At 38.2% G+C, this 15040-nt stretch overlaps 1 protein-coding gene across 1 annotated transcript in view; it reads left to right on the forward strand.

Moving 5' to 3' along the window:
- The window catches only part of LOC139718816 (phosphatidylinositol-3,5-bisphosphate 3-phosphatase MTMR4-like), a 90383-nt gene that overhangs the window by 46254 nt on the left and 29089 nt on the right, over positions 1-15040 (forward strand). The window contains 1 exon segment of the mRNA XM_071630284.1: positions 1939-2021. Within this exon segment, the coding sequence (XP_071486385.1) occupies positions 1939-2021 (83 nt within the window).

Below are 15040 nucleotides of genomic sequence, written 5' to 3' on the forward strand. Positions count from 1 at the left end.
TAAGTAGTCATTTGATTTTTAGTAAAAAAAACTTTTGCAGTGTAGGCCTATATCCATTTCAGTAAATTCTGTATCACATTTATTTGTTTATTTTCAGAATATTTTTCATATTTTATATATTTTAGTTTTTTAAAAGCTACAATAGTACAACTACAAGCCTAAAGTAGCCAGAAATTGTTGTTATCATCAGGTGTCATCCCTGCTATCACTGATATTCTTGGAATTCTCAAATCCAAGAGTCTTGAAGTAAGAACTGGTAATGACTTTGTATAGTGGAAAAGGCAAACTAACTTGGATGTTGAGGACACAATTATAGCCTATAAGGAATGACCTCTGGCCTCTTCCAAGGCACAAAGAATTCAGGCAAGCTGGTTCATGTCAAATGGTGTTTGCCTGGCTTGAGTGCAAAGTGCCAAGACAAGTGTTTTCACATTGTAGTTTCTGGAATCAAAGACATCAGACTGAGAGTTTGAAATTGTAAATATTTACTTGCAAATCATGCTCATACATGTGTATTTATGTGCAGTTCATACAAATATTTGCATTTGTTATCACATGCGTGCAGACGCATTCTCATTAGTCTGTGCACACATGCTAGTGCATGCAAACACTTTTAATTGGGCACAGTATTAAGACCATGCAAACTGGAAATGAATATCCATGATTTATGATTTATGATAGACTTGCAACATTATGGTGATAGTTGCTCAGCACCTGTGCCAGAACCTAGCAGAAACATTCATATCATTATGTGAAGTTTGTTGTTCATGTACACAGTGAAAACCCTACAAGCAGAAATGGCTATATTTTGTCCAGTGACTTCCATTCAGTATTTGAAATGTAATAACAAGTACATTGTATTCTTGGCAGCCGTACCAGGTACACAAAATGTGAAGTCTGGGCAAGCTACATGTATAGTACAATAATTTGTAACCAGGCCAGTGTTTATTTAACATACATTGTAGCTGCAGTTACATGCAAGACTGCTTAATAGCCAATTACATCATGCTTAATGTTGTGCAGTACTTACATCGTAGCATACACATACAGTGTACAATGTACTGTAGCCAAGTTTTTGTTGCAGTGGGCAAGGATTTCTTCTGCAGCATGTAGTGATGTATAATTCATAGGCAATGTCAAACCAAAGTACCAATGTGCTTTTGAAATAATACTAGTATTTTGCTGATTTGCAGCTACATAACATTGTGTGTATGAAACAATTTCATACTAAAGTGTAAGTGTCCCCTGGCCATCAGGTTTAGTGTTAGTGTTTTCGAGGCAGCTTTGGAAGGTATGCTGATGGTTCCTATAAAAGTTTACCTGCATCGCTGCTTTGAATTAACACTGGAAGAACTCGTTTAAAAGTTTCACATTAAGAATATTTCTGGTTTTACAGTATTAAACTGTGAAGCTTGTCTATCAGTATACCTGTGAAATTTTGTATCCCTTATCTTGTCCTCTGAATGCACAGACTACCAGTGTTTTTCTACAGAAGTGCTCAGGAAGTGATCCATTGTGCATTCTACATTACCGACCAGGGCTGTGGCTTCCCTTCCTCTGGACTACTGTACACATGTATGAGTGCCGGTATCGAGTGCCATGTTTCTGCCCACTCTATACCTGGTACTCTCATGCTGCGAGAGTTTATACAGCTCTCTCCAGGTATCTCCCAGGGGACGGCTGGGGAAGGACTAGGGGATATTCACTACACAACATGTGTGTACTGTACATACAATGTGATCAGCTGATTATAATATCAAATATGTATTCTGTAGACTGTGAGTTCCAGTATAAGTTGGTAGCAGTGTGCAAATTATTAAGGACTTGTCCCCCTACTCAAAATTTCCAAAGATGATTGACAGCGCTGTCAATCATGGAAAATCAATAGCCTTCTTTACATTTCTTTGTCTATTCTTTTTTTTTTTTTTTAAAATCCAGGTGCCTGTTGGATTGATAGAGACTGCAGATTGCAGGGATCAAGAGAGTCTGGTCGTAACATGCAAAGATGGGAAGCTGATTAGGTAAGATCCTCTTGTTTGAGTAATATCAGAATGCAAATATGTTAAAGAATGCTGTGATATATACTGTATATTATGTACAGGACTGTGGAATTTCAGTTCTGCTTCCCTTCAGGTAAGAAAAGGAATTCAACACAAAGTATACCCCAATATTCGAAATTTTTTATTTCAAAAAGTCCTGTAAAACCTGTTGAGGACGAGTCCGGAGTATACTCGGGCAAGTGTCTCTGGGAAATGTGTGTTGAAGCAAGATAAACCGGTCCTCAGCAGGTTAATATAGCAAGATTGTCATATTGTGAGCAATGTCACATGCACACTGTGAAAAAATGTCTGTGATGAGCTGCAGTACACATGCTGTACATGTGATAAGTGATGAAGTCATCTTGGGAAAAACATTTTGACCAAAAGAATTGCCTTTCTCGACTTTTCATGGTAGAGAAATTTGGAGATCTTCAGACCAAACTTATTCAGCGACACTAATCTAAAAGGATTCAATCACCTCATTTTAGTTTACCCTATCCCATGAAATGTTCAAGTAGTGGCTTTGATCCAAATTTAAAAATGCTTGGAGTATGTTCAGGTAAATGGAAGATTTTTTTATTTTTATTTTTTCTAACCATAACATCCAAAGAGGAAAATGTCCATGAATTTGAATACATTGGTTACCTGTCTAGTTATTTTGAATACTAATAAATGCTATTTTCTAGCATTTTCTGGCAAAGATATAGGACCTAATCATTAGGGCATAGTGGGGTCCACTCTTGTTATCATACATGTAGATTCCCCCCTCCCCCCAAAAAAAAACCAACCCCCCCCCAAAAAAAAAAAAAACCCAAAAAACAAAAACAAAAACAAAGCAATGTGCATGTGAAAGGAAATACAATAAATATTTTGGCTCAAGAGCCGGTGAACGTATGACATACACCTATTTCTCAATACCTGAATGATAAAGTAGGTCTCTTTTCTCTTCTCAGTTTCACAAGCAGTATTACACAATATGCAGTTCATGCCATCAACAGGGAAGTGGTTTATCACCCTATGATCTGAGGCAAACCGTGCTTCCGAAGTATAGATTTGCCACCAATTAATGAGCACCCCGACGTGTGACGCAAAATTGGGCTCTGCCCGCAAAGGAAATTACCGTAGTGTTTATAATTTGGTGGAGAGGATAGCAGTGCCTGGTATTCTGCGTTGTCATTGCTGCAGCGGTGGTACAATTCCTGGCAACAATTGCCTGCAATTGATATCAAGGCGGCATACTTCAGAGTTATTGAATTGGGCAAGGTCACCCACTTGAGTTTGTGCAGTAGTCACTTAGACTAAGTAGGATGGGGTTGTAGCGGAGCTCACCTCTATTGCTGGATCAGTGTACTACTTTAGGCCTACTTTACTCTGCTGGGCAGTCAGTGTAATGGTTGAGTAGCTATTAAGAGGGGCAGAATACAAAACTTTTTCCACTAGCCAGTAAACTGGGATGGCTTTCACACTTATACAGCGAATTACTTGTTTGTAAAGTAGAAACAGTACATGCTCTGTGATGATATGTTGCCTTTAAAGGGACTGTACAGTACTGGTTGAGGTGAGGATTCATGTTTTTCACATTCCTAAGTGAGATAATGAGAAACCTCTTATGAAATATGAAAGAGCATGTAATTATAATATAATTATGTAATTTATTTGATGAAAATTGGTTTTCAAATGGCTGAGATATCCAAAAAAGTGATAATAATAAAAGACTACAGGCCACACCTTTTTTTTGGATCTCTTTGTTTCACCTCGTTTTTGGATATCTCAGCCATTTCAAAACCAGTTTTCATCAAATAAACTTTTAATACCCCTTCGAATTGCATGCTCTTTGACATCTCATAGAGTGGTTTCTGAATATCTCGCAAAACGTTAAAAGCTAAATCCTTACCTCGACCAGAACTGTACATACCCTTTAAACGGAGATTTTTAAAGTCTGAATGTTGACTTTAAATCATGTTTGTCCAGTGATGGTTTGCAGGTGTTTTCCACTTGCATTGGCTGGAATGCATTGGTAATCTTAATCCATTGAAGATGAGTCCAGAGAATACTCGGACATGTGTATATATGGGAAATGCATGTTACAGCAAAATCAGTCCATCTTCAGCAGGTTAAAGGTTAGCTGCTATAGAAGAACTGGAGTCTTAGTTGATGTAAACTAATGCCAATGTGCGTGGAAATGTATAAGTTGTATGATTAGTGCAGGTTAAAAAATGAGTATTGTGGGTTTCATGTTTGATAGATACATTGTAGGTCATATTGTTCATGACAAAGCCATTGCATAAAATGCCATTAGGAGTGAGCAGGTAGGGATGAGACTCATTTCATTGAATACTCTGTCAGTGTCACATCAAGACCTGTGAATCATGAACTTGATTACAAGCAAGTTCTTTTCTTAGTGGGAAACCCCTTATTTGTTGGCTGCTTTGACTCCAGGGCCCAGTAAATTGAAGTACTGGATCATTGTACATCGCTGTTCTGTAATGGGAAAACTTAACAAGTGCCGAGAGAGAAAAACATGGGTGTGCCAGAATGTATCATAGTATGAGGTTAATTTTTCATTGCATGTTTGATGTTACATACTCATAATTGATTAAAGGTAGAAAGGGGCATTTGGTCTAAGATACATTGTAGCTTACCTATCCCTTTGGGCCAGATGATATTGCAACTCACATTTTAGTCTCTCCTCTTGCTCACTGTCACCCATTGTCGGTTGTATGTTGTTTTGTCCTCTGTCTTCATCTTTTTTTTTTCTTTGAAACTTTTGATCAGGGTCAACACCAGAGGTACTGTTGTTCAAAACAACTAAATTGTGAATTATATACCACAAATACCAGTGTCAACTATACGCCCTTTTTTTTTTTGTTGAAAATTAGAGATCTCTGACATATTTCATTCCCATTTATTCAACACATTTTTCCTTAATACACATCAAAAAGTGTATATCAAAGGTACTTCCTACAAATAACCAAAAGTAAGCAGTGGGAGTAAAAAAAAAAAATAACTTTAATAAACCCCAACAAACTTCAAGGTATTATTATACTGTATTTTATATATATTGCGGGGTTTTTATTTCAACAAATTTTTTGATTTGGTGCCACTCGCAAACTAAAGCAACATGTGTATACTGATCCTAACATGAATATAACGTGGACATGGTATGTCATTCTCCGTTCATTAGTGTACTCCACAATCACATTTTTTTCACATGCAAAATTGTCAAGATTTGCAAGTATACATTGTACTTATATGGCATTAATGTATCAACATGTACGTGAATGTATGAACCACAGCCTACGTGTAGTTGAGTATCATACAGTGCACTCCCGTTATAACGAAATGCTCGGGACCGGCAGTTTTCTTTCGTTATAACGAAATTTCGTTATAACCTAACAAATACAATATAACGAAAACAAGCAAACCACGCATATATCATATAATGGTTGTTGAATACTCATCATACACTGGAAAAGTTATGTGAGGTGGGATTATATACCTTTTTAATTTTATTGAATATCACACTTAAAAGAGAACATATAAACTTTTTTTGTATTGTCACACCCGTATAGAAAATGAAAATTCGCTATGCCAGCCGTTCGTTTTTTTTTTTTTTTTTTTTACAAAAGTTTGTTACTTTGGAGGCTCCGTATTCCAAAGTTTCGCCATTCCCGGGATTCCGAAGGTTTGTTCATTGAAGCTTTGCTCTTCCGAAGATTCGTTATTCCGAAAGTTCATAATTTAGATATTAATATATTGTTCGTTGATCGGAAAATGAAATGATGTTCGTCATTCAAAGGTTTGTAAATCATAAAATAAGAAGAGTTCACTTTTCCGAAGGTTCGTTGTTCCGAAAGTTTTCAATCCAAACATGAAAAAAAAAGGTTCCTTATTCCGAAGAAGGTTTGTTAATCACAAAAATGGGGAAGGTTAGTTATTTCGAAGTTTCTGTTATCTTTTAAAGACGATTATGAAGGTTTGCAATTCCTAAGTTTTGTTACTGGAGTCACCTTTTTCACAATTAACGAAACTTTTTCTAATATTCCGATTAACGAACGTTTGGAATTCCTATATCACTCGGATTAACGAACCGTCGTAATAAGGAGCCTATTTCATTGTCGGATTAACGAACCTTATGAACAACGAACCTTTGTTATAACGCCAACATGTTCGTAATAACAAACTCTATTACATTTCCGAACTAACGGACATTGAGGGGTATCAGAACCTGTTTTTTTGTTTTTTGTTTTTTGTAATAAGAGCCTTCGGAACAATTAAATGAACCTTATTCAATTTCAGATTATTGTATTACAATAACGCAAGTTACGGAGCGAACACACAGTACAGATGTAATTGAATCGTTCACCCATAGACGCTGGAAATGCTTGTTCCGCTCCGCATTTACGAAAGCGATCCGCATTTCGTTATAACGGAGCACATTTCTTTTGTTTTTCTTTGTCGGTGGTGCTCGGAAAAGGCTTTTGTTATATCGAAAATTTCGCTATAACCGTGTTCGTTATAAGCGAATATTTTACCATAGTCTTATGTGGCAATAATTTTGGGACCAGAAGTTTTACTTCGTTATAATGAAATTTCGTTATAACCGTGTTCGTTTTAACGGGAGTGCACTGTACACAGTACATTGACCCAAAATGTAGTCAGAAAACAAGGGGAAACACACATTTAAACATATGCACACATGGGCCCACCCCATACATCTACACAGTACAGTATTCATCGCATAATCGGGCATCTGATAATCGGGATCCTCGCTTAAATGATATACGCTTCCCAGAAACATTTCCAACGCACGTTATTTTCACTGGATAATCGGGCGGGGACCTCTGATAAACAGGACAATTTTTCTTCAAGCGATCTTTGATTTTGTTAATATTTTACACAAAAAATCTACCAAAATACCACAACAATATTTCAAAGATTCCGTATCAGTTGTCGTTTACAACAAACTTACAAAGCAAGCTTCGGATTGGTGTGTTTTGACCTCCGTCCATCCAGTACATGTACATGCACAGCCAGGAAAGCGCCGTGTATAAGTATCCATGCCATTGCAAAGCACATGCCTTCGCGAACATTCTTCTCCCCTACATAAGCAAAGCCACGTGCTCGCTTGCAATTCCTACTCGACTCACATCCAATAAAAAACATGCCTCGCTCATACAGCCCAGGCTGTGTGCGTTGTTTAATCTCAGTCACACACTCTGAGGGCAAAGTCCATTGTTATCGCGCGCCTTCGTATCTTGTTATCTACTGTCTTTGGTTTCAACTTTCAATACAGCTGTACACTGTGATCTGTGTGTACGTCACAATCTTCCTCAGTTGTGACTGGGCAAAAGTTACGTGATTGAAATGAGGGCTATGAACAGTTACGTATTCAGTGAAATGGGGGAGAGAGTGGGAGGGAGAGAGTGAAAGATGAGAAGGGTTCAATGGATGTGCGAATACGTAACGTTTTATGAATCTAGACTATGAGCTGACATTGATTACGTGTACACGCGTGTTTGACAGAAGAATCGAACCCGGTTGCGATTACTCTACATCATTGCGAGAATGCAGGGAGAGCTGGAGGGTCGCACCGAGGGGTAGCGTGTTGTGTATTCATGTACATGTACAGTACGTCAGTATGCATGTGTGTGTGTGTGTGTGTGTGTGTGTGCACTACATGTACATGTCGTATGCTGTTAGTGTATGGTGAGTACTCGTCGCGAAAGCGGGCACCTCGCTTAAAGGGGCCGTGTTTGCTACTCCCAACCTGTCCCGATTATGCGATGAATACTGTACTTAAACCCCCCCCCCCCCCAACTGAGAGGCTCTTTACACAGCTTGAGGTTAAAACTGATCTGTCTATTCCATTGAGGGTTACCATTATGTGAAAAAGGACAAGCACACAAGGCTGTTCATCTGGTTCCATGGAATTGATGCCTATGGGTTTGTTGTTAGGCACTACTTTGAATATTTCAATTGTCACACACTGACATTTGCTGTGTGAATATCTCAGGTATTCTCGGTACGTACGTCGGTTTACAAGGATGCTTATCATACAATGGTACTTGAACAATTGAAGAGCAAGAGGGCCACTAAATGTAGGTCAGTATGACTTATTTGAATGGTTGAATGCCCTTTCAGCTCCAACTAGAGAAGTATCCACAATTTGAGCAATGACAAATGCAGTATTTACAGGGCATATCCGTATGCTATTTTTTCCATTTTTTGTACTCACTTCAGTAGGCCTAATACTACAGTAGCAATAGCAATCCATTGAATGCCATTTACAATGCTTGTGATGAGATATTTTATGAATTACAGATATGATGATGCTTTTTAATATTACTCTTGCCTCTGCTACTACTGCTGCAATGTACACTGGTACTAGGTGTTTCAAAAAACATTTCCCACTTTTGATCATAAATATTTCAAAAACTATTCATTCGATAAAACTGTCATTGATATGAGTAATAGCTGGATAGTGTACAATTTGGTTGAAGGTGATTTGCACGTTAAAGCATAAATCAGTTTCATTAAATCTAAGATTGATTTTAAAGCAAGGTTTCACATTTTGGTCAAATTTTAACCCTCTGTACAAAAATTGAACTTCGCACAGGAACCAATGATGTGTATGTGAGTGTGTGCTGACAATGGCCCTGAACAATGGACATGCCTGAACCACCTGTTGACTAGGCGTCAGTCTGGCACTCCCTGGCACATGAATGCTTAATCAATAATTCATGTGGATTGCCCTGGGCACTGCTAGTCTGAATTCATGCACGGTAAAGTGCTTGCAAACACCACATTTCATTCCAGCTGGCAATCATTTTCAAATTTTGTTTCTGACATATCACTAAATTTGGGATATAAATAAGCATAAATGATCTAAAATTCCTCATTTTAATACAACTGTCTACTAATTAAATAGTCTGACAAATTTTTCGCTTTTTCGATAAAAAGAGATCATTTTTGGTAAAGAGTTCAGCAGCATTTATCATTGGGGCGATTTGTTTCAGAGTAGATTTATTCAAGGCTCCATATACACAAGTGTATACTCTAATTGATTGTCTTTACTTCCTGTCACCACGTTTACAATAGAACAGAAGGTATTCATTGTAATTTTGTTTTTCAGAAGTAGGGAGAGCACTGACGCGACTCAACGACAGTATCGACAGGCGTTTGACTTTACACAGATACTGCCAGAGGCTGAATAAAGACTAGCTGTGATAGTGGAATTTCTCATGAATGAATAATGAAACATTCAAACCCTGGCCATTGTTCAGGACCATTGTCAGGGTGTTAACCACACACTCCCATACACACCCATTGACCCCTGTGCAAAGTGAAATTTTGTACAGAGGGTTGAAAATAGAGCAAAGTCTGGAACCTAACTGTGAAATTAATCATGGATTTCATGAAACTTATTTATGCTTTCATATTTAAACCACCTTCAACCAAATTGTACACTATTCAGCTATCATTCATATCAATGACAGTGTTATCTGATATATAGTTTTTGAATTATTAAGAATCAAAAGTGGGAAATGTTTTTTGAAACACCTAGTACTAGCGTTCTAATGGTTCTTATTATGGTAATGACAGACATAAGGAGGACGTAGTTCTTTGATTTGGGTAAAGGTGTCTAATTTCGTTATTTCTCAGTGGAGATTTAAAGCTCACAAACACCTGAATACTTCTTGAACACACTAGATGAAGAGCAGTTGTTTCATTGTGCTGGAGACTAGTTGGCAACCTTGTAGCAACTAGAGTCTCCCTAGTTGTGGAGACGTCTCCTGAATTGGAGCCGAGTCTCTGGGAAGTTTTGAGGGAATAGAACATCTTCAATATTTTTTGGAGACTCTTTCCAGTCTTGACCTAGTCGTGGAGATATCTCAGCGATGTCTCCGTGACAACTCCTGGCTTAGGCGCGGCCAAGTTGCAGAGACCCATTGGCGACCTTGTCTCTGCAACTGAGATTCAGAGAGGATGTCTTGGGGACATTGCGGCAATGTCTCCACAAATTCCAGGTATGAATAAATTGTCAGTTAATTTGGAGACATCTCTGAAGTCACCATGTTGTCGCCAACTTCGCGAGAGCGCGAGCCATTTTTTTTTTTTTTTTTGTCTTTCGAGTCACATGAGTGGCACAAGTCGTGGCAGCCACTCCGATGTCTCCTCTAGTGAGAAAGACCCTTTTGATATGTTGGCAAACTGGACAGGTTGCATCTGGATGTCTCAGTTCACAGCATGTCAGCTTCTGATGTCCAGAAAAAAATGGACTCTTGCTATGCCTGGTGGCACTATGGTGGCACCCAAGCAAATGACCAGTCAGGTGGTGTATGAGCAGTCAGTTATTGCTGTGGCAAACTGCAATTTTTGAACCTCTCTCAAATATTAGCCAATCTTGGTGTAAACTGGGCCCCAAACAATGTACGTTGTTGAAGATTGCCCCGACATGTTTCTATAAAAGGAAGTAGTCATTCTTCATGTGAAGTTGGAACCTTGCATGATTGCTCTTGTGTGCACAGCCTGTGGAAGACTGAATGCAGCCAAAGAATTTCCAGTAGAAAAGGAGGGTAGAGAATGCCAGTGTGAAAATGATAGCTTTGATCTATAGAATTAAGTCATGGTTCTTGCCCATCAAATACATACTAGAAAATCAGAAGGTGAATTGAAAATGCAATGGTGATGCTGTGGCTGTATGGCGGGAAAAGTAGACCTGTTTATGGGTAAAGGGTGTGTGTGAATGCTTCACAGAGTGCATGGAGTACTGTAAAGCCCACAAACTCATGAATCTTTTCTATCAGACTAATATTGGGTGATTCTTTGAGTGGTTAAAAAACACAGCAACAAAACAGTCTGTTCTTACTACTGCAGTCATAAGTTAATCCAGCTAAATAAAGAGGTCTAAAAACTTCCAAGATGTCACATCTTCCTCCCAACCCCCTTCTTTAAAGGACAAGTTCACCTTCATAAACATAAGGATTGAGAGAATGTAGCAATATTAGTAGAACACATCATTGAAAGTTTGAGGAAAATCAGACAATCCGTTCAAAAGTTATGAATTTTTGAAGTTTTTGTGCAGTACCCGCTGGATGAGAAGACTACTGCAGTGTATGAATAACTTAGATGTCACATGCGTACAACAATATAAGGAAAATATAAAGAGAATTTCACAAAATTCCATCTTTTGAAAAAAGTACACATTCCCCTGACTCGTTACCGACAAATGTTATGGGTAATATTATTCCCCCTGCCTTTAGAAAGACTCAAGTCAAGTGCTCTTTTATTATGCGAAAAAAGTGAAAATATGTTGAATTTTCTTTTACATTTTCTTTATACTGTTGTACGCATATGACTCACAAGCTGTAGTAGTCTCCTCATCCAGCGGTTCCAACACAAAAATTTAAAAAATTCATAACTTTTGCATCGATTGTCTAATTTTCCTCAAACTTTCACTGATGTGTTCTACTAATATTGTTGCATTTTCTCAATCCTTATGTTTATGAAGGTGAACTTGTCCTTTAAGGTCATCCAAATTTCATATTCTTTGCTTTTCTGTTGTCATTACTCCAGTGGCTAGTGCAATGTTATAACAGTGATCAGATACAACTTACCATGGTACATACAATTACAAATGCTGATGATCATGATGACAACAATAGAAGTATGATTCTTCTAGTTGTTATTATTATTTAGCTGTGTAAATATTTTGTTGGAGCAGAGTCTTTAGCACATATTGTAATTTGCCAATAATTTGCTGTACAGGTGTGTATACAACGTGACTGAATGTTAGCCGGGCTCTTGACTATGACTACATATGAAAAGTAGAGGAGCACAGAGGCTGTAGGGCTGGTGTCGCAGTAGCTGTGGTCAGACACTACACAAATCTGTACACAGTTTACTTCAAGTTAATTTCCAGAAGATTGACCATACAATCACACTACCGACAAAACTATGCTCGTATACATTGTACGTGATTTGAGTGATGCGAAACTACCCATGATGTATTTCTCCAACATTTGTGCTCCACAGGGCCAAAAACAGAGCACCCTCTGTGAATATAAACTGTAGGCGTTCAAGAGTGTGCAGAATACGACATGAAATTGATCTAGTCACGTGACAAACTTCTTCAATTTTCAGCAGTGCGTGGCCACACTATATAAAACTATGTATACATGTAATTTTGCAAGAATTGTAAAACTTCGTAAAATTTGTACATGCAGGAAGTTTCAGTGGTAACTTTCTGAGAAGTTTGCGGTCAGACAGCCCAAACCACACGAAGTAAAATATCGGGTAGTGAAACTATAGTGGGGTTCACATGCATAGCCCTAAACTTGAACTTTCACTTGTGGTTTCGAAACTTTAAGTTACCTTTCAGTTTAGAGTGCCTGTGAACAACCCATGGTTTTGTAACTTCAAGTTAACTTGAAGTTACAAAACCACAGCAAAATCTTAAGGTTAGCGCGATAAACTACAAGCCGCGGGGGGTCTCCATCGAAGTTAGTGGACGTGTGGACACAACAAACCTTGAAGTTTTGAAACTTAAAGTTTAGCGTGACCTCTCCCTCCACCGTGTGTTTCCGGGTCAGCTCTGAGTTCTTTATCAGCTGTATTAGTACGGTAGCCAGCTGCAGCAGCTACCTGCACCGCACGTACCCAGGCCCCAGGCTAGCACTATGTTTGAGCTGGAAGATATCCCTCCCAAAGAAACGACTTGGAAGTAAAATTAATACATCTCACCCTCAAAAGCATCTAAATTTATGGCATAATAGTTCAGAACAAATGCAAGCAAAACTGCTCAAGCAAGTAGAGCGATATGGCAGGGCCAGGTATTCGTTGCTTGTAGCTCTAGCGTAGCGGTTTGCGGCTCTACCAGTTTTCCATCGCGGCCTGTGCGAGTTTCATCTGAAGCGCGCGCCAAGGGTATACATATGTACTACTTCCGGTATTAACCAGGATGTCATGATTCACTCGAAGTTAGCGGTGTAGTCTAAATGCATGCGAACCCGCGTCGTTGTCGTTTGAGGGTCATGGTTTCGAAACTTCGACGATCCCAAACTTTAAGTTTCGTAACCATGACGGTACGTGTGAACATAGCTATTGTTACATACAATATAATTATGTAGGTTGTATAGTGTAACCACTGCTATAATATCTCTCAGACACAGTGAGAATGGATACAAAAAAAGGTGAAGTATTGCTTGGACTATGGCCAAAAATTGTTGTTAACAGAGTGGTTAGACCTTGGGGCATTTCATGAAACGTTTTGTCCAATCTCAGCCAATCAGATGCAAGGATTTCAGTAGCTTATAACAGTTTGTCAGGAAAAAAATATTTGACAATTTCAGGCTTCATGAAATGCCTCCCGATGAAAAACATTTTGTTTGTTGCATTCTATGCTCTTACACATTCTATTCATTTGCAGAAATTGAGATTAATTCTCTGCTGTGGTTTTGCTGATTATGAAAACCTGTAAAAAGTAGAGGAATAACCATGTTGCTTTTGTTGACAAGGATGAACATAACATGCCTGTTGTTTAGAATCCTGGAAATGAATGAAATAGCCTGATACACACAACATGTGTTAAAGGGACTGTACAGTTCTAGTTGAGTTTGGGATTCATGTTTTGATAATTCTTAAGTAAGATAATGAGAAACCTCTTATGGAATATGAAAGGGCATGTAATTTTAAGAAGGATTCAACGTTTATTTGATGAAAATCGGTTTTCAAATGGCTGAGATATCAAAAAAAGTGATAATAAGAAAAGGCGACAGGCCACAACTTTATTACGATCTCTTTGTTTCACCTTGTTTTTGGATATCTCGGCCATTTCAAAACCGATTTTCATCAAATAAACTTTTGATACCCCTTAGAATCTCATACAGTGGTTTCTGAATATCTTGCAAAACGTTAAAAGCTAAATCCTCGCCTCGACCAGAATTGTACACACCCTTTAATGCTTCGTTTGAAGAGTTCGATTGCAAAAGGGGTTAAATGCCATTCTAAACATTTTTAAGTAAGTCTGTCATTAGACAAAGCAAAATAAAACATTTCCAGTGATACCTCACTGGTTACACAACAGGAAATATTATAGAAGGTACAATGTACTGTATGATAGGAAATATCCCCAAAGCCCAAAGTTTCTTAAGTTAAAGGCATAATTTACCATTTGCAGATGAAACAAATACCCACCATTAGTGCGTCAAAGTAGTTCTAAAATGTGAGTTGGGGATAGAAACAACCAATGTAAAAATGTGAACCAGTATAATTGATGGTAAGTATTTCAAAATATGTACAAAATGTGAACAATACTTATGATAAAAATGTTTCCAGATTAAACCGTTTACAGTTATGGTTTAATGAGAAAAATAGTGATATCTCCTTTATATTTTAGGCTTTGTTGCAAAAATTTTATATAGTAGGATGTTTTGTGATACAACTGACCTGCACATGTGCATCAAAAGTGATATCTTGAACATTTTTGTCCCCGCCGAACGAGTTCGAGCAGGGGACTATGAAACGGGCTCCGTACGTGTGTGTGTCGTGCGTCCGTGCGTCCGTGTGTCCGTCCGTGTGTGCGTCCGTGTGTGATCAAAATCTTCAATTTGCTACTTCTCTGTCATTTATGAGCCAATTTTGATTCTGTTTGCTTTATATGATAGCACTACATGGGAGCTTTGAAACTTCTACACAGAATTTCAGTTGTGACCTTTGACCTTGACCTTTGACCTATATTGTACATTTTGCTACAAAATGCTACTCCTTCGCCATTTCTAACCCGATTTCGATTCCGTTTGCTTTATGTGATGGCACTAGGTGAGGGCTTCAAAACTTCTACACAGAATTTTGACCTTTGACTTCTTTGACCTTTGACCGTGATTTTTGACCTATATTGTACATTTTGCTACAAAATGCTACTCCTTCGCCATTTCTAACCCGATTTCGATTCCGTTTGCTTTATGTGATGGCACTAGGTGAGGGCTTCAAAACTTCTA

This window comes from Diadema antillarum, unplaced genomic scaffold (genome assembly GCF_040938485.1).
Source record: "Diadema antillarum isolate AM-2024a unplaced genomic scaffold, OU_Dant_1.0 scf00000008, whole genome shotgun sequence".
Classification (NCBI taxonomy): Eukaryota; Metazoa; Echinodermata; class Echinoidea; order Diadematoida; family Diadematidae; genus Diadema; species Diadema antillarum.